Raw genomic sequence first — 18,450 nt, forward strand, 5'->3', positions numbered from 1 at the left:
TAACTGACCTTGTCCCAAAAACAGCCAACCTGAGCTGTCCCTCTGATGTGCTTGTTCCTAATCCTGTCCATCCTTGTCACTCCTAAAGAGAACCTCAACAACATCATCTCTGCTTCCTCCATCTCTGCCTCATGTCTTTTCCTCACTGCTTCAGTCTCAAACCAATACAGCGCTGCAGGGGATAATTACACTAATACATGGTCAGCATGCATCCTAATCTCTAGAATAATGAAACCCTTGCCAGTGAGATTACGTAGTAGGATCGAACTAGTGTAGAGCTTGGACCTGTACTGTCATTTATGGATTAGACCAAGGCTACAGGTCTAATTAAAAGTGTTTCCCTCACTCGCCACCAAACAGCTGAATGCTTTCTTTGCCAAAGGGTACAAACAGCAGTCGTGCAGCCATTGGCATAACCCAAGAAAACCTTGTAAAAAAAAGATGTTTAAAAAAAAATACAATGACTAGCAAAAACTGAAACCCATAAGTAGCATCGTATGCAGCTTTAACAAATTGATCTAAAAAGTAGCCAAATTGGTGGCATGTTAGATATTCATAAAATTGTTTGTGTACATACACCTCACAAATAGCTTCTTGGAATGCATCACACAGTGTTATAATAAAAAAGTACATCAAGGTGTAAAATTGCAGGTCAAGGCAATGAGATACACTAGTCCTAAATACTCTTGAAAACAGGATACACATAAAGACCAGAAAAGGGCTGGGCAATATGACAACAATATTTATTTGAAACAGTACACTTAAACATATTTGCACTGTCATATGGCACAGCCCTGATCATTTTTTGTTAAAATTATATTTTTTGTTGCTTTTCTTTCATTCCTATCACCATGGTAGCAGATATATTGGGAAAAAAAAACATTTTGAATGTAAAATGTGAAAGAGCGTTTGGCATTGTACCTACAGTTATCATAAAGATGTTTTTTAATTTGTTGATAGCCCCCAAGAATTATACTAATAATAACTAGCCAACTAGCCAGCATTCTGTGAGGTGCTATGAGGTACTGGCCTAATCAAAACTTCTTTATTAAGACTATTCAACAAATCACATTAAGACTAGAACAGCAACAGCCCATAAAACCAAATTTGGCAATTTTTACCTTTTCATTCAGTGCATCAACTTCTGTAAGTGGTGCAGTATTAAATAAAACAGTACACTAACCAACTTTCAGTTAATGTCTGTAACCTCATGTAGCTTTTTAAATATGAACTCTGTTTTTGATTCAGGATGCATGGCAACAGTGGAAAGGTTTTCTAATATAACAGTGTTCTTCCACGACGTTGACATCTTTTTGCTCAGTGAGAAATGTGTCCCGGAATTGCTAATATGAACACAATAAACATTGTACCAGTCAACATAAAATCCTGCCAGACTAGAATATTTCATGTTTGGCACATGATATAGTGGATGTTGCTTTTAATCTTCCAGATGTACATACGCAATGCCGGCAAGTATGCGAACAATGGCACTTTCATGTTCACACTGCTTATATATGTGCATGCATATTCAACATCTTAATAACCAGTCCTTACTGTTGTTTCCACCAAGTTGTCACAGACAACATCCACAGTTTAAATAGGTGATAAATCAAAACCTAATAGCAGAAAAAACCTCTGTCTCATGTGAACATGTAATTACAAATGGATTACTTGCAATAAAAAACTGATCATTCAAAGAATGTAATAAGCAGAACAAGAAATGCTTATAAACCAAACAAAAAGAAAAAAATCTCCAATAATTCCAAACATTCTAAGATATAGTTTGTTGGTTCAGTCTAATGTCAGTGCTGTGGTTAAGAACCCTCTATCTGCTTTCTTAAGAGCTCAACTCCACCCTCTTCTCCAACACTGCTAAGCATCTGTTTACATTTAAATTAGCAAAAATGGTACATCAGACTGGGATCAGAAGTAAACTTTCAGAGAATGGTACATATCCAGGAGAAGGGCTGTAATTCCAGTGGAATAGCAAAAAAGTTACAAGAATAAGGTCAGATCTTGTCCTGAATAAATGAATGCTGTAGGGCTTGATTTATACTGATGCGTTTAGCTGGGTCCAACATCAGGGTGCCATCGATCAGATCCTTCAGCTGCATCACTTTTTTCCTCTGCTCTTCTGGGAGTCTCTGGACACCAACCAGGTCTGCCAGCAAGTCTTTAGTGGGGTTAATAGTGCTCATCACTGTCACTTTCTCCTATAGAATATAAACAAAAATGCATAAGTATTGGGAAATATAAGGTTGGATGAATAACCAAATAGCATTAGAGGTTAACAGATGTTATAATGCATACATTAAATTATGAATATTAGAAATTTGAACAAACCCTTTCAGTCACTTTATCGACTTCTATGTACAGAAAGTTTAGGTTCTGGTCGAAGTGTTGGTCTTTAAACAAACCTTTTCGAATCATCTGAAGACAATAAAAGAAATAAAAATGCTAAATGCAGTATTATGAAAATACCACCATGTCAACATCACAACTGCAAATATAACAATATTATAATAAGAAAAAAAAACAGCATGACTGTTTAATAAATAGTGAGGTCAGACCTTGTTGGGCATCTTTCCTTTAAGATCCATGGCCAGTTTGATCATATGATTGTTGGAAGAGCCAGGAAACAAGATCTTCCCTGTATAAAGCTCATACAGAGTGCAACCTACTGACCACATATCGATTGCATAATCGTACGGCTTCCCGATGACTACAGGCAAAGAAAAACAAATAATATTGTTCCAACTTGCATAAACTCATGCAATAAATCATTTCTGATTATTATTTAAATATTGATAGTTTTTTCTTTTCTTTTCAATCTAAAGAAACTGGGTATGTGAGCTTACTGATCTCGGGTGCTCTGTAGAACCTGCTAACCAGGTAAGGTGTAATGTCATTATCAGCCACATGTGAGGCTGATCCAAAATCACACAATTTGAGAATGGTCTTTGATTCGTTTACCTGCAACAGTAAAGCTTTGGTGAGAAAAATATCAGCAAGTAGGCTAAAAAGAGAGCTAACCACCTAGTTTCATAAAAATGTTTCACCATGTTGGAAGATGTCAATGAAAATACACTCAATTTATTGGGATCATTTAAACATGACAAAAAATATTTAAAGATGCTCTTTTAAACATTTATATCTACATGATTTAAATAATGAACTATACCAGCACTGTGCAGCCAAAAGTATGAGGATACATTACACATAAGCCACAAAGTTGAAATCGTCTAATATGTTTTTGTAAGCTGTAGCTTTAAGATTCACTTTCACTGGAATTAAGGGTCCCAAAAAATCATGCCCATGTGCGTAAAATGAAGACCATGTATACATGGTTTGCTATGTTTGACATGCTGTGGAAGAACTTGAGTGGCCTACATAAAGACCTGACAATTCAACCCCAACAAACATCTGGGATGAACTAGAACACCAACTGGGCACGAAGCCTTTTGGTCTGACACCAGAGTTTGACCTCACTAAGAGTTTGACAAACCAACAGGACCACATTCCAAAGGAAAAGCAGAGGTTGTTATATGAGCAATGGTGGGCCAAATTTGGAATGGGATGATCAACAAGCAAATATGAGTATGATTATCAGGTGCCCACATACTTTTATACATACATTGTATGAGTACACAAAGAGCATTTGTGATGTGTATGATTTTTCTGGAGTCTTGTTTATTAAGCTCACCAATATGTTGTCAGGTTTGATGTCAGCATGCAGAATATTACAGCGCTTCAGAAGCTTTAAGGCCAGAAAGAGCTGCTGGCTGTACGAGCGAACAGCTTTAATGTGAAGGCCTACATCTTTACCATACTTCTTTAAGACCTCACGAAGATTCATACTGCAGGTGACAGAAAGATAGAGATTATTATTAATAGTTTATTCATTTAGATTAGTTTCTAATTACTGTATTTTCCGCACTAAGACGCACCTAAGAGCCTTAAACTTTCTCAAAAATCGGCCGTGTGCCTGATAATCCGGTGCACCTTGTGTGCACTGAGTTTCAAAAATCTGTAAAAATAATGTTGTGCGACTTTGGTAAGCACTCCGCTTGATTGACTGTCGGATCATTTCCCGCTGACACATACACTACGTACACTGGCAGCGATAAACCAATCAGAGAACATTACGTAATACGTGCAGTACATACACTTGCCTCCGCCACGCCTCCGGTAGGTATACTACTGGTATGTTGCAAAACAACATTTGTTTCTGCCTAACCATTATGCACTCCACACTCCAGTCCAGTAGGTGGTGGTAAATGCACCTTAAGTTGGTTTGCCATCCACCAATAAAAATCAGAAGAAGAAAACATTTGTTTGTCTAAGGACCCCCGAAAATGGCACCAGTGAAGAGACATGCTTACGAGGCACAATTCAAACTACAGGCTATCAGTTACGCGGTTGTAAATGGGAATAGAGCAGCTGCGAAAGATTTCAACATCAATGAATCTATGGTACGGAAGTGGAGGAAGCAAGAAAATGAACTGCGCCAAGTTAAGAAGACAGTAGATGAGGACTTTGATGGATTTGTGGGAGAAGATTGATTAAAAAATAGTGTGTGTATTGTTAAATAGTAGAGTAAAGTAACTCACTGTTTTGCTTCCGTTACTTTTTTTGTAGACCGTAAGTTTTAGCATGCGCCTTATGTATAAGTTAAGTACAGAAATAGACCCCGTAATTGAAATTCCGGAAAATACGGTAGTCCTAGATAATGTGGAGTGCACACCAAAGTCACATGAGCTTTTACTACAGACACAATAACTTGTTAAAATAAAAGCACATTGATAATTTTAACATTTACAGCCAAAACTACAGTACAAGCTACGCGGTCATCTGAAAATAATTCACACCTCTCTCTCAAACAGGTTTGAGCATTCAATAGCTGTGTTCTATAAATAGTAAATTACATATCCCCAAGATCTTTTAAAATCAAAGACATATGCAGACTTATAAAGAAGTACCTAAGAGGCTCAAACACCAGACACAAGTGCTGCTTGTGGTAGAAATGTCTGAAGAGGCGCAAGCAATGGAATTTATCATCTGGATCAGCATCATTAAGCTTCTTCAGAAACTCCAACTCCTTCAGTCCTGTCTTTTGCCTGTGAACAGAGAGATTGTTCAATTAAGTTCATAATATTTACAATGTAAACCACTACAATCTTAGATTAACATTAAATATAAACTTTCTCCTACTTCAAATCATAAAATTATCAATTCAAGTTTCATACATATGCAGCGCTTAATGAACAATAATTTACGTTATAAACAGTGACTTGTTTTTATACTTCTTGTCATTATGTCTAGGTATATCTAAGTATAGAAAAGATACTCAGATATAGCATCCCAGACTTTATGCAGCTCAGTCTCTCTGACAGAAGCTAAAAATATTGAAGAGGACAATTTCCTCTTAGACAAGGGAGTTAATGACTAAAAAAAATGAAAGAATATTATATATATATACATATATGTATATATATATATATATATTTCTCTTTCAGGCAAGCCTGAAAAAAATCTTTTTTAGAAATGTTCAAGTACGGTGCATTCACATGAGCTCGTTGTTGCGGATGATCTTGACTGCCACCTCTTGGCCAGCACGAGCAACGTCTCTGGCCCGGACAACATTGCTGAATACTCCCTGCCCTGTGTAACCATAGACATCGTAGCGCTTCTCCAGCGTCTCACCAATGTTCACACCTGGTGAGAAAAGTGCAACATCTCTTTATTCAGTTTTGAATTGCATTTAAATGCAAAGAACACAGAGGGAAAGAAATTTAAATAAAAAAATTAAAATCTGCAGTCCACGAGTAATAAAAACAAAAGGTAGAAACACCACACACACAAAAAAAAAGAATTACAAATATGTTGATACTGCCATGTGAATTTATTATTACAAGAAATCTGTAATAATCTTAACGTTCTTAAACAAGGAACACCACTTACGATAGTATCCTTCAGCATCAGTCCAGTTGTCTCTGAGATTTGGATTTTCCTTAAAGTCTTTGCCAACTCCAAAAGCCCTAAGCCTGGCACTCTGAAGAGAGATGAACAAACAAGAGTTTTTTGAACATTGTTCATACCTTTTGTGAAAAAGCAGTATGCATTTTTTTTTTAATCCAATACTTGCATCAAAATCTGCAGCAAACATGTCATCAGATTCTATAAACATGTCAGGGGCAGAGGATTTCTTCAGGTTGATTCCTGAAGAACAAAAAGCAGAGCTTTTACCTTTATATATGATGTTTTATACAATTAAAAATGATAAACAATTTTGATATAGAATTATATTATATTATATATATTCGTCGCTGTCGGGCGGAAACCTCGCTGTCGGGCGGAAACCTCGTCCAAATTTTGTCAATTTCATATTTTTTCACATATCGATGCTCAGTCGCCACGTGGGTCTGTTATTTTTACAAGTTATTAACCAATCTAAAGTCTTGAAAATAACTTGAGCGCAAATCTCATAACTCCATTGGACACTTCAACTGTCCACCTCTTCCTCATTCCGCGGGAGAGCTTCACGGCATATTTCTCCTTAATAAGAGTCGCAACGACTCAACACGTCTTCTGAGGTAAATGTCTTCAAAACACTGGGCTCAAAGAAAAAAAAATCTTGACCCCCGCTAGATCTGGTGCTTGTCTGAGGACAGGAAATTAGCGCAAGACAATCCACTGCAACGCGGACTAAACCCTGTGCATTGCAGATAAGGTACGGCGTTTTTTTAATTACCTGAAAAATAACGGTTTTGGAGATACGAGGATTCCGCCTGACAGCGACGAGATACACATACACATACATAAATAAATAAGACAGTCCATGACATCAGCTCATTTTTTTTAATCACCCTGTCAACAGCTTTGTGGTGATTCTATCTGACAGACAATTATCCCGTAACAGTGAGAAAACACTGAAAATCAGATCCTTTAAATTCGTTTTAGAAGAGAGGTAGTGAGATTTTACTGTAAGCTATAAAATAGCATATAAAAAGGGAAATAGTACGCAGAAAAAACTTGATCAGTCAATTTCATTTCTACCTACTTTGATTTCTAATCTGCAGCATTCACTATATAAAGTAAGAAAACAGCTGTAAAATGTGGCAATTTTGTTTAGTCTTTTTTTTTTGCTGTTTAGTTTAGGTTTTGCAATAATATATTGTAAAACAAAACCGCAAGGACCAACTTACTTAACATTGTGCTGTAGTGGCTAATCTGTAGCTAATCTAATGATTCCCTGTTACAACAACCAATTTAAACAACAAATTTTGATAATTCATGGTAAATAAACAAACAAGGGTACAGAAACGATCTTTAATTTATCTAAGCTGTACTCATTTACATTTCCCCATCATTTTCATTAACCAGAATGACAAAACGAGTAAAACTTGACATCAAATGCCAGTGCTTTGTGCATCTTATCAATGAACAGTTATGCAAGGTATTTATGATTTAAGCATATTATTGTGAACTGTTTTTTTAACTAAGCATTTTACATACTTTCACAGAGAACTTTATAAATCAAAACTTTTAGAATCGAAGTAAAGATGCCAAAATAAATCCTACCAGCACCACTCTCACTAATGCCTGCCTGCCATGACCTCAGTGCTCCTCACACATACCAGGATGTCACAGACATGTTCAAAGTACTTTAAAATTACAGTTATCATCAAAATCAGCATGAAGGGAATACAAAATGAACCTTCTAAATTAACTGAACACATACCTTCTCTGCTGTGAAGTAACAGGTTCTCACTCTCTTTTTCTTGGGCAATGAGGTTGTGCTTGGCCTTCACATTGGCCTCAAAGGTGTTCACATTTTCAAGCTCGTACTCCTTAACATCAGCAGCAGCACGCTCCAGGATGTCGTCTGGTGAGGCAGAGCGACTGCGTATGCTACTCTGGGGACTGCTTGGCTCTGAAGCCATTGAGCCCATGTTGCTGTCTTCGTTTAATGTCCTGTATTTCTAATGGAGATGGTGTTGCCATTCAAATCAGTGTTTGAAAAAACTGAATTTACTGAAGTCAGCAAATTGCAGAGTGGAAATGATCATGCTTATTTAAATAAATCCCAACCTGCATTATAGCCAGTCTCTGCTGCCGCCGCTTTTCAATCAGAGCCTCCTCATCCTCCTCTTCAGCATCAAAATCTTCCATTCTTAACACAGTGAAATATATATAACGACCAACAGCATCAAATACAACTAAATTAATACAACATAATTTTCTCTACACTTCTAGTTTAATGCCCCAAAATCAGGAAATATGAATTACAGGAAAAAAGGGACTGACAAGAATAGCAATAATTTTGATGGCACTTAAAATGATATTCAAATTGTGTTTTATGGTACCCCTTACCACACAGTTTCAACAAAGTTCACAGTGAAATGTAACCATATAGAGTAAAGCTCAATAACAGTCTTAACGGACAACTTCTACTCACAAATCGTCAGAGGATGACTCCTGATCCAACTTCATGCCCTCTGACAGACTCCCCTTGTACTTGTCCTCAGCTCGGCTCCACCTCCTTCTGCGCTCACGTTCTCTGGATGTGGAGCGGCGAACCCTGGTGCGGCTAAATCGATCTCTCTCACCAGACCTGGTCGGGGAAAAAAACAACAACAACAGAGTGTGAGTACTTCAGTGTCCTCTAAACTTAAATTATTTCAAGTTTAAGCATCAAGGCTCCTACATTAATCACTCACTAACCTTCGCCTAAAAGGAGATCGACTCCGCCTTCTAGGTGAGGGGCGTGTCTGTCGTCGTGGGGACAAAGACTTTCGTCTGAGTGGAGAGCGGCTGACTCTTCGTCGTGCTGGGCTAATCTCATATGACCTTCCAGTCCCATCTACACGGGAGCGCTTCCTGGAGGTGATAGAGATATTCCACTATCATTCCGAAAACAAAAACTTGCTAAATCTGTTTGGTTTTATTTTGTTCACATGCTCCACCATGAGCTCATAATCTGTGAAGGAAGACAATTAGACACATAATGGACAGGTGTGCTGAGGCGGGAAGGAATAAACAAGGTCGTGGCAGACACAAAACGTAAACAAACGGCAAAAAAAAGGCATGAAACAAACAACCACTATAATGATATGGTACTTGTAAGGCTGTTTACACTAGCTTTATCTGAACCAGCTATTTTTAATGTACCATTATTCCTTTTCTATCAAATTAAATTGGTTTGATATAAAATTGTACGTTTGTCATTTTACTAATAATGCTGTATTTCAAGGAACACATGTAAGGCGTGAACAAGGTCATCTTACTTATTTAATAAAGCTTATAAGAAACTTGACTTTAATCACAAACAATTGTAGTGGTTCTTAAGTGGTAATCATTTGGGTAAAAGGGCTAATAAACCCATTAATAAACCACATTGGTGCATAATTTGCAAAAGGCTTTAAGCATTATCACGTTTCTTCTGCTAAATACTGAAGGCACCACAACTACATGACCCAAATTCAAAAGTATATTATCTCCTCTGCAACATGTCTGATGGCCAAACCCTAGAAATAAAATACTTGGGAACAGATAATTTTCATGTGAACCATTTTGCGACTGTCTGAATACTTAGAATATTCACACAGGTATAACTAGATCACTCTGCAAGTGTAATAATGATACATATCATAAAAAGACTATTATAGGCAAAAAAAGATTAAAGTGTGATATAGCCTCATAATAATCTTTGCTATATTCCCACCTAGATGGCGAATCTCTTCTGCGATCAGCTGAGTGGCTGTGGCCCCTCCTTGCAGGGGACCGGTTCCTGGAAGGAGAATAGCTATGTTTGGATCCTGACGATGCTGCCTGATGGAACTGGCGCTCCCTCTGGTGGGTGGAAGAACTACGGCAGTGCCGTGGACTTGATGCCCGCCTGTGACACGGTGAGTGGTTCTCTTTTCCTGATGAGGCATCTTTGGATGGCGATTTGCAGGGCCTCTTGTCTCTGTCTGCCTCAGTGTGGCCATCTTTGGAATGAGACCTCTGATTGCTTGAGTGTGCTGGTGAACCTGATCGCTGCTTGTCCTGCTCTTGAGTAGCCCTTCTTTCCTCTGCATGTGAAGGGTGGCTTTCTGTTCTTGCCTCCTTTCCCTCTGTTGAGCACCCCTTTTGATCGTTTTTTCTTTCTGATGAGCGCCTGCTGCTGGATGGAGAAAGTGATTTCTTTACTCCATCATGAGATCGGTTCTGGCTCTGTGAACTCTTCCTACCTTTGGATCTGCTGCATTCCTTGGCTGTCTCTTTCCCACCATAACTCAGTCGGCTGCCTCTGCTGTCCCTTGCTGTTCTGTCTCTCTCTCTAGATTGGCTATGGTGTTTTGTGTTGGTTTTAATATCTGGTGAGTTATGTCTGGTTTTGCCACCCCTATCACTATGGTCCCTTGGTGAGCGTGTTTTACCCCCACTTCCTTTCAGGCACTGGTCTCCATTAGGGGGCCTCCGTCCCTCTCCATCCTCCTCAGAGCCTGAATTATAGCCCTGCAGGATTAGGCCCATTCCAGACTGCACCTTACCTTCAATCAGCTGGCTATCCAGCTCAGCTTTGATCAAAGCTCTCTGCTTCTCCAAGTCCTCCAACAAAGCCCGGTCATCCACATTCTGATTCTCAGAATAAGGGAAGGCTTCATCAGCCTTCTTGTCAATGGTTCCCAAGGATGGCAATATCCCCTCTTTGCGCCTGTGCTTCTTGTGTTTATGCTTGTGTTTGCGCCTGTGTGCCTTCTCCTCCTCTGATGTGTGTTTATGCTTTTTGTGCTTGCTGCGGTGCTTGTGTTTCTTTTTCTTGTGTTTGCTGCGATGTTTGGAAGTTTCATCCTGGTTCACTCCATTTACCTCTGCACCCTCCTCCTCACCCCCGTCCTCTTCAGACATTTCGCTGTTTTCATTTCCACTCCTCTGCAGACTCTCCAAATCTTCTTTACTGTTAAATCAAACAAAAACCTTGATGTAGAACATATAGTATATTCATTGAATTTTTGCACATACACTTTCTTTCACTGACCGTTTATTCTAGGCCCTAATAGTCAAACAGGAAAACGAATTCAAAAACGAAGATAGAATCGTAAGGACAATTTAGTTTAGCCAATCCCGTAATGTCATGTTTTGGTGAATGGGGTGAAGCACACATGAAGGAACGGAGGACATGCAAAAAATTAAGTGTAGACAGCTAGCGAACGTTAGCAATAGCATATAGGTTAGCATATACGCTAGCATTAGCTAGCGCCATTAGCTAGACAGCACGCAAAGTAACGCGGAAACGTGTTAACAAAAACACTATTTGGAGACTTATAATTAAATTTTGAAATTTTGCCATTAGAAAACGGAACATACCAGAACATCATATCTTATGTGAATAACCATCAAACAAAACATTACATCTGTTGCAGCACCCAGCTATTAAACTACCCGCCTCTTAATTGAGGTCGTATGAAATCGGCTAACATTAGCTATGTAGCAACATAAGCTAGCTAACTACCTAGCAAACACATTCACGTTAGCTTGCAAGAACTCTGACAGGAAAACAGCCATATTTATAAAAAGAAAAAAAATACTTCTTCATAACTCGCCTCATACAAAGAATACTACTCCTGCAACATATAGAATAATTTTACAACCTTAACACTTACCCATTAATCAGCCCATACCTTTGTAAGTCCATTTCCACATCGGCCATTTTCCTCACCTAGTGGCCGCTGTTTTTTCTTCACTGGTGATAATATTATGGAGACAAAGTCAAACTGAAGTGTTTCGCCCCCAAGTGTCTGTACATATTAATGTTATTAAGCATTACTCCAGAACGCAGCCAAATTCTAAGCCTGGGTCAATTGTAATTTTAACTATCCAAAATAGCACACAATAATTACACCATGATCAAATGAAACATGTGTTGAAGTACTATATTTTTTAACAGTATCGTTTGAGTGTGGGGTAATAAATCAGATTAAAATAGTAAAAGCCAATATTTATATATACATATATAAATATATATATACAATGCATACTCAGAAGGAGGTAGGATGATATGATGTAATCTAGATAACGACACTTCACATATATTGTGGCTAGCTAGCAAATCAATGCAACTTAGCCATAATTATCAATACAACAAATTATCAAAAACAGAATCAGAATCAGAATCAGCTTTATTGCCAGGCATGTTTTCACATGCGAGGAATTTGTTTTAGTGACAGAAGCTCCACAGTGTAACAGAATGACATATACAATGTCATATACATGACATATATAATGAAATTGTATGTACACATTTACAGGTGTGAAATGTGCAGTTGAAATATACATATGCAATATAGGCAATTTGTATGTGCAAATTTGCAAGTGTGAGAAATGTGCAATTGAAGTATACAATATATACAATTTGTATGTACACGTGCAATTGTGAAATGTGCAATTGAAGTAAACAGTAAACAGTATAGACAATGTGTATGTATGTATGCATGTATGTATGTACAGGTGTGCAAGCATGAAATTGAGGTATACATAGTACAAATGTGCAAGTGTGAAATTTGCAATTAGGTGTTGTGTGTTCCATGGTGTCAATTGTTCTTCAGATGGATTGCTTGAGGGAAGAAATTGTTTCTATGTCTGGTCGTTTTGGTGTTCAGGGCTCTGTAGCGTCGGCCAGATGGCAACAGTTCAAAGAGGGAGTGTGCTGGATGTGAGAGGTCCAGAGTGATTGCCTTTGCCCTTTTGCTCACTCTGGAGAAGTACAGGTCTTGAAGAGTGGGGAGAGTTGTGCCAATGATTCGCTCAGCAGTCTGGACTACCCTCTGTAGTCTCCTGAGTTCGGATTGGGTAGCTGAGCTGAACCAAACAGTCACTGAGGTGCAGAGGATGGATTCAATGATTGCAGTGTAGAATTGTTTCAGCAGATCCTGTGGCAGGTTGAACTTCCTCAGCTGATGAAGGAAGTACAACCTCTGCTGAGCCTTTTTCACAATGGAGTCAATGTGAATGTCCCACTTCAGGTCCTGGGAGATTGTGGTTCCCAGGAATCGGAATGACTCCACTGCTGTCACAATGCTGTCCATGATGGTAAGTGGGGGGAGAGCAGGGGGGTTTCTCCTGAAGTCCACTGTCATCTCCACTGTCTTGAGCCTGTTCAACTCCAGGTTGTTAAGGCTGCACCAGACAGCCAGCTGTTCAACCTCCAGTCTGTAAGCAGACTCGTCACCATCCTGGATGAGGCCGATCAGTGTGGTGTCATCTGCAAACTTCAGGAGCTTGACAGAGGGGTCATTAGAGGTGCAGTCATTCGTGTACAGGGAGAAGAGCAGTGGGGAGAGAACACAGCCCTGGGGGCACCAGTGCTGATGGTGCAGGTGCTGTATTTGAGTTTTCCCAGTTGCACTAGCTGCTGCCTGTCTGTGAGAAAGCTGGTGATCCACTGACAGACAGAGGAGGGCACGGAGAGCTGGGTTAATTTGGGCTGAAGGAGTGATGGGATGATGGTGTTGAAAGCAGAGCAAACAGGATCCTCACATAAGTCCCTGGTCTGTCCAGATGCTGCAGAACATAATGCAGTCCCATATTGACTGCATCATTCACAGACCTGTTTGCTCTGTAGGCAAACTGCAGATGGTCCAGTAAGGGTCCAGTGATGTCCTTCAGATAAGCCAGAACCAGTCTTTCAAATGATTTCATGACCACAGATGTTAGAGCCACAGGTCTGTAGTCATTAAGTCAAGTATTTTGGGGTTTCTTTGGGACGGGAATGATGGTGGAGCTTTTGAAGCATGAGGGTACTTCACACAGCTCCAGTGACGTGTTGAATATCCGCGTGAAGATGGGGGCCAGCTGATCAGCACAGGCTTTCAGACAGGCTGGTGAAACACTGTCTGGGCCTGGAGCCTGGGTCTTGATCTTTCTGAAGACCTGACACACATCATCTTCACTGAACTGAATTGAAGGTGTGGCTGATTGGGGGGTTACAGAAGGTGAGAATTGGGCTTTTTCAAACCTGCAGTAGAACTCATTCAGGTCGTCTGCCAGTTGTTGATTCACCACAGTGCTGGAGGATGGTGTCGTGTAGTTGGTGATGGCTTTCAGACCTTTCCACACTGAAGCGGAGTCATTAGAGGAAAACTGAATCCGTAATTTTTCGGAATAATTCCTCTTTACCACTCTGATCTACTTTTCCAATGTGTATTTGGACTGTTTGTACAAGACTCTATCCCCATTCCTGTGAGCATCCACTTTGGCCTGACGGAGCTGGCTGAGTTTTGCAGTGAACCATGGCTTGTCATTGTTGTAGGTTAAGTGAGTCCTGGTGGGAATGCACAAATCCGCACAAAAACTGTGAGGATTTGTAACAAATGATGTTACAGTCTCTGTGAGCTCGTCCCGGTCGGAGGCAGCAGCTTCAAAAACAGTCCAATCCGTGAGAGAGAAAAAGGCTTGTAAATCCTGCTCCGCTTCCTTAGTCCATCTTTTTACAGTCCTTAATACAGTTTTAGCTGTTTTTAGTTTCTGCCTGTAGGTCGGTATCAGATGAACTAAGCAGTGATCAAGAGTCCCAGAGAGTGATATGCATCCTTTATTACAGTGTAACAGTGATCCAGTGTGTTACTGTCTCTGGTGGGACATGTAACATGCTGTCTGTATTTAGGCAACTCACGTGAGAGAGACGCTTTATTAAAGTCCCCAAGAATTATTACCACAGAGTCCGGGTGTTGTTGCTCACTCTCTGTGATCATATCAGCGAGTGCCTGTAGTGCCGAGCTCACGTGCGCTTGCGGTGGAATGTAAACACTGACCAGAATGAACGAGCAAAACTCCCGCGGCGAATAGAACGGTTTGCAGTTAACGAAGAGTGTTTCAAGATCTGGGCAGCACATCTTCTTTAACACAGTTCCATCAGAACACCACCTTTCATTGATGTAAAAACACGTCCCGCCGCCGCGCGATTTCCCCGTTGATTCCGCGTCGCGGTCCGCTCTAAAGAGCTGAAAGCCCGGCAGACTTAACGCGCTGTCCGGAATGGTGTCGTTCAGCCAGGTTTCCGTGAAACAGAGAGCAGCAGAGTTCGAAAAATCCTTATTAGTCCAGGTGAGCAGATGAAGTTCGTCCGTTTTGTTGGATAGAGAGCGGAGATTCGCCAGGTCAAATCAAATCAAATCAAATTTTATTTGTCACATACACATACACACAGGGTACGATATGCAGTGAAATGCTTTATGCAACTGTCCGGTATAAGAATAAAAAAAAAAAAAAAAAAATATATATATATATATATATATACAAGTATATAAAAAAAACAACAAGAAATAAAACAATAAAAAGTATAAACTATGTAAAAATATGAAAATACAGATGAAGAAATAATGTATACATATGCATAAATATAAATATACATAAATGTGCAGTATGGTGTGTAAATAGTGTATAAAGTGGCACTGTGCTGTGCAAGTCCAGAGTTTAAAGTGTCCATAGAATGTCCAGGTGAAGTGTGGTGTGTAAATAGAGTATGGAGTGTATAAAGTGTATAAAGTGGCACTGTGCTGTGCAAGTCCAGAGTTAAAGTGACAGTGACAGTCCAGAATTAAAGTGTCATTGCAAAAAAAAGGGGGGGGCATAGAACAGTGGGGATGAAGAGAGAGGTCCAGTGCTAGATCCTGGGTGTTTCCTGGTTTAAACCTGGTGGATGCTAGGCAGCGGTGTTCTTAAACCGCGCTGTCTAAGTTTCACTAACGCGCCGGCGCGTTTTCCCCGTCTGCGCGTCCTGAAGCGCTTAAACAGCGCAGCCGCTCCGCCAACTACAATATTCAGCAAAACGTCGGAATACTCAAAAACCGGAAAAATATCTTTTGGTGTGTACTGCCGAATGTTCAGCAGTTCATCTCTGGTGAAACACAGTAATGTGTTACATTAGCAAAATGTAATTTTATTAACTATTATTATTATTAGGGGTCAAGCCCCGAAGGGGCGTAGACATCTATTGTTATCGTTAGTTTTATTATTAGGGGTCAAGCCCCGAAGGGGCGTAGACACCTATTGTTATCGTTAGTCGTCGTCGTCTTCTTCTTCTTCTTCTTCTTCTTCTTCTTCTTCTTCTTCTTCTTCCGTCCGTCCGTCCGTCATTGAAGTCAATGGCAGCCCATAGAACCGTACATCTCAAACCGTCTAGCGCCACCAACAGTCCAAAAACCCAATTTTGTGCTGAATCGTAAGGCCTAGAGGCAAAATTCTTGCAACATCAGAATCAGAATCACAAAGGTCTTTATGAGGGACACACACACACTTACACACACATTTACACACACATTTACACACACATTTACACACACACACACTTACTCACACACTCACATACTCACACACACACTCTCACACAGACACACACAGACACTCACACACACACTCACACTCACACACACACACACACTCACACACACACACACTCACACACACACACTCACACACACACACTCACACACACACACTCACACACACACACTCACACACTCACAATCACACACCCTCTCACACACACAGACACTCACACACACACTCACACAGACACACACACACACAGACGAGGAACACACACACTTACACACATTTACACACACACTCGCACACTCACGCATTTACACACACACACACACACACACACTCTCACACACACTCACACAGAGACACATACACACACACGGGGTCAAGCCGATCAGATTCGCTAAGAACATGTCGCTGATGAAACATACCAAGTTTCCACACTCGCACACTCACATACTCACTCGCACACTCACATACTCTCGCACACTCACATACACACACACACTCACATACTCACACACACTCACATACTCACACACACTCACATACTCACACACACTCACATACACACACACACTCACATACACACACATTTCCACACACACACACAGACACACAGTGACACACAGACACACACTTTATTGCCAAGTATGTTTTCACATACGAGGAACACACACACACTTACACACACATTTACACACACACACACACAAACACACTCATTCACACTCGCACACTCACATACACACTCACAGTTACACACTCACTCAAACTCGCACACTTGCTCACACACACACACTCACACACTCACACTCACACACACTTAGAATTTTCACGTCAAGTTCAGTATTTTACCAATACAATGCCATATAGCTACGAAACTTGGTATGGTTCATCAGCGACATGTTCTGAGCGCATCTGATCGGCTTGACCCCGGTATCGCTGCTTGCAGCTATAATTATTATTATTATTATTATTATTATTAAGGGGGGCATGGTGGCTTAGTGGTTAGCACGTTCGCCTCACACCTCCAGGATCGGGGTTCGATTCCCGCCTCCACCTTGTGTGTGTGGAGTTGTTTTCCCCGTGCCTCGGGGGTTTCCTCCGGGTACTCCGGTTTCCTCCCCCGGTCCAAAGACATGCATGGTAGGTTGATTGGCATCTCTGGAAAATTGTCCGTTGTGTGTGATTGCGTGAGTGAATGAGAGTGTGTGTAAAAATAAATAAATAAAAAATAAAGGGAACACTTAAACAACACAATCTAACTCCAAGTCAGTCACACTTCTGTGAAATCACACTGCCCACTTAGGAAACAAAACTGACAATCAATTTCACATGCTGTTGTGCAAATGGAATAGACAACAGGTGGAAATTATAGGCAATTAGCAAGACACCCCGAATAAAGGAGTGGTTCTGCAGGTGGTGACCACAGACCACTTCTCAGTTCCTATGCTTTCTGGCTGAAGTTTTGGTCATTTTTGAATGCTGGTGGTGCTTTCACTCTAGTGGCAGCATGAGACTTTGTGAGTCTACAACCCACACAAGTGGCTCAGGTAGTTCAGCTCTGGTGTGAGCTCAAGGATCACGGTATCATCACTCTCATTGGAGGACTGTTGTACTTCCTGAAAAATAAACAGAAAAATGCATTCAAAATCACATTTTTAACTACAAAAAAAGAAACAATAAATCAGGTGTACTGTTTCACTGTACAGCACAGCAGATCTCATCTCAACATTGGGAAAGGCAAACTGCTACCAGAACTCCCTATCGTTTTTATTTAAACTGTAGTAGATCATCTGGCAGGGTATTTTGGGGAGTCCTGTAGCTCATTGTCTAGGGTGTATAATGAGCACTATGACCTGGGGTTAAATCTAACGAAGAGCTTCTATTGCATTAAAAGTTTGTGGGCTAACTGCTGACTAGAGTGCTGACTGAAAAACACAAGCTTGATGTGATGTTGAAAAATGCCACAAACATTAGACGGACAAAGCCATACAAAAACACTAACCTTTGCTTTCATGCACTGATATAAAAATAAAGTCTTCTCCCATTTATCATTTATAGTTTTTCATGTACACCTTCATGTATCGTTCTTCACAAGCATTGTGATGTGCTCTAGGTTTCTGCAGGTGA

The 18,450-nt window shown here is 40.2% G+C and overlaps 1 protein-coding gene across 2 annotated transcripts; it reads right to left on the reverse strand.

Moving 5' to 3' along the window:
* Nucleotides 1-1,402: 1,402 nt before the first annotated feature.
* Nucleotides 1,403-11,785, reverse strand: prpf4bb (pre-mRNA processing factor 4Bb). 2 transcript variants are annotated; one of them, XM_060861334.1, is made up of 15 exons: nt 11,652-11,785; nt 9,725-10,945; nt 8,725-8,880; nt 8,459-8,614; nt 8,092-8,173; nt 7,742-7,982; nt 6,146-6,219; nt 5,962-6,052; nt 5,568-5,715; nt 4,980-5,117; nt 3,704-3,857; nt 2,859-2,973; nt 2,571-2,722; nt 2,344-2,430; nt 1,403-2,213 (listed from the first exon to the last, which is right to left on the reverse strand). In XM_060861334.1, the coding sequence occupies exons 1-15, from the start codon at nt 11,696-11,698 to the stop codon at nt 2,010-2,012; spliced, it is 3,066 nt and encodes a 1,021-aa protein (XP_060717317.1). In that variant the 5' UTR covers nt 11,699-11,785; the 3' UTR covers nt 1,403-2,009. The 2 variants fall into 2 exon arrangements, with proteins under 2 accessions (XP_060717317.1, XP_060717318.1); XM_060861335.1 differs by having other exon boundaries at nt 11,670-11,768.
* Nucleotides 11,786-18,450: the final 6,665 nt, after the last annotated feature.

This window comes from Tachysurus vachellii, chromosome 25 (genome assembly GCF_030014155.1).
Source record: "Tachysurus vachellii isolate PV-2020 chromosome 25, HZAU_Pvac_v1, whole genome shotgun sequence".
Taxonomy (NCBI): Eukaryota; Metazoa; Chordata; class Actinopteri; order Siluriformes; family Bagridae; genus Tachysurus; species Tachysurus vachellii.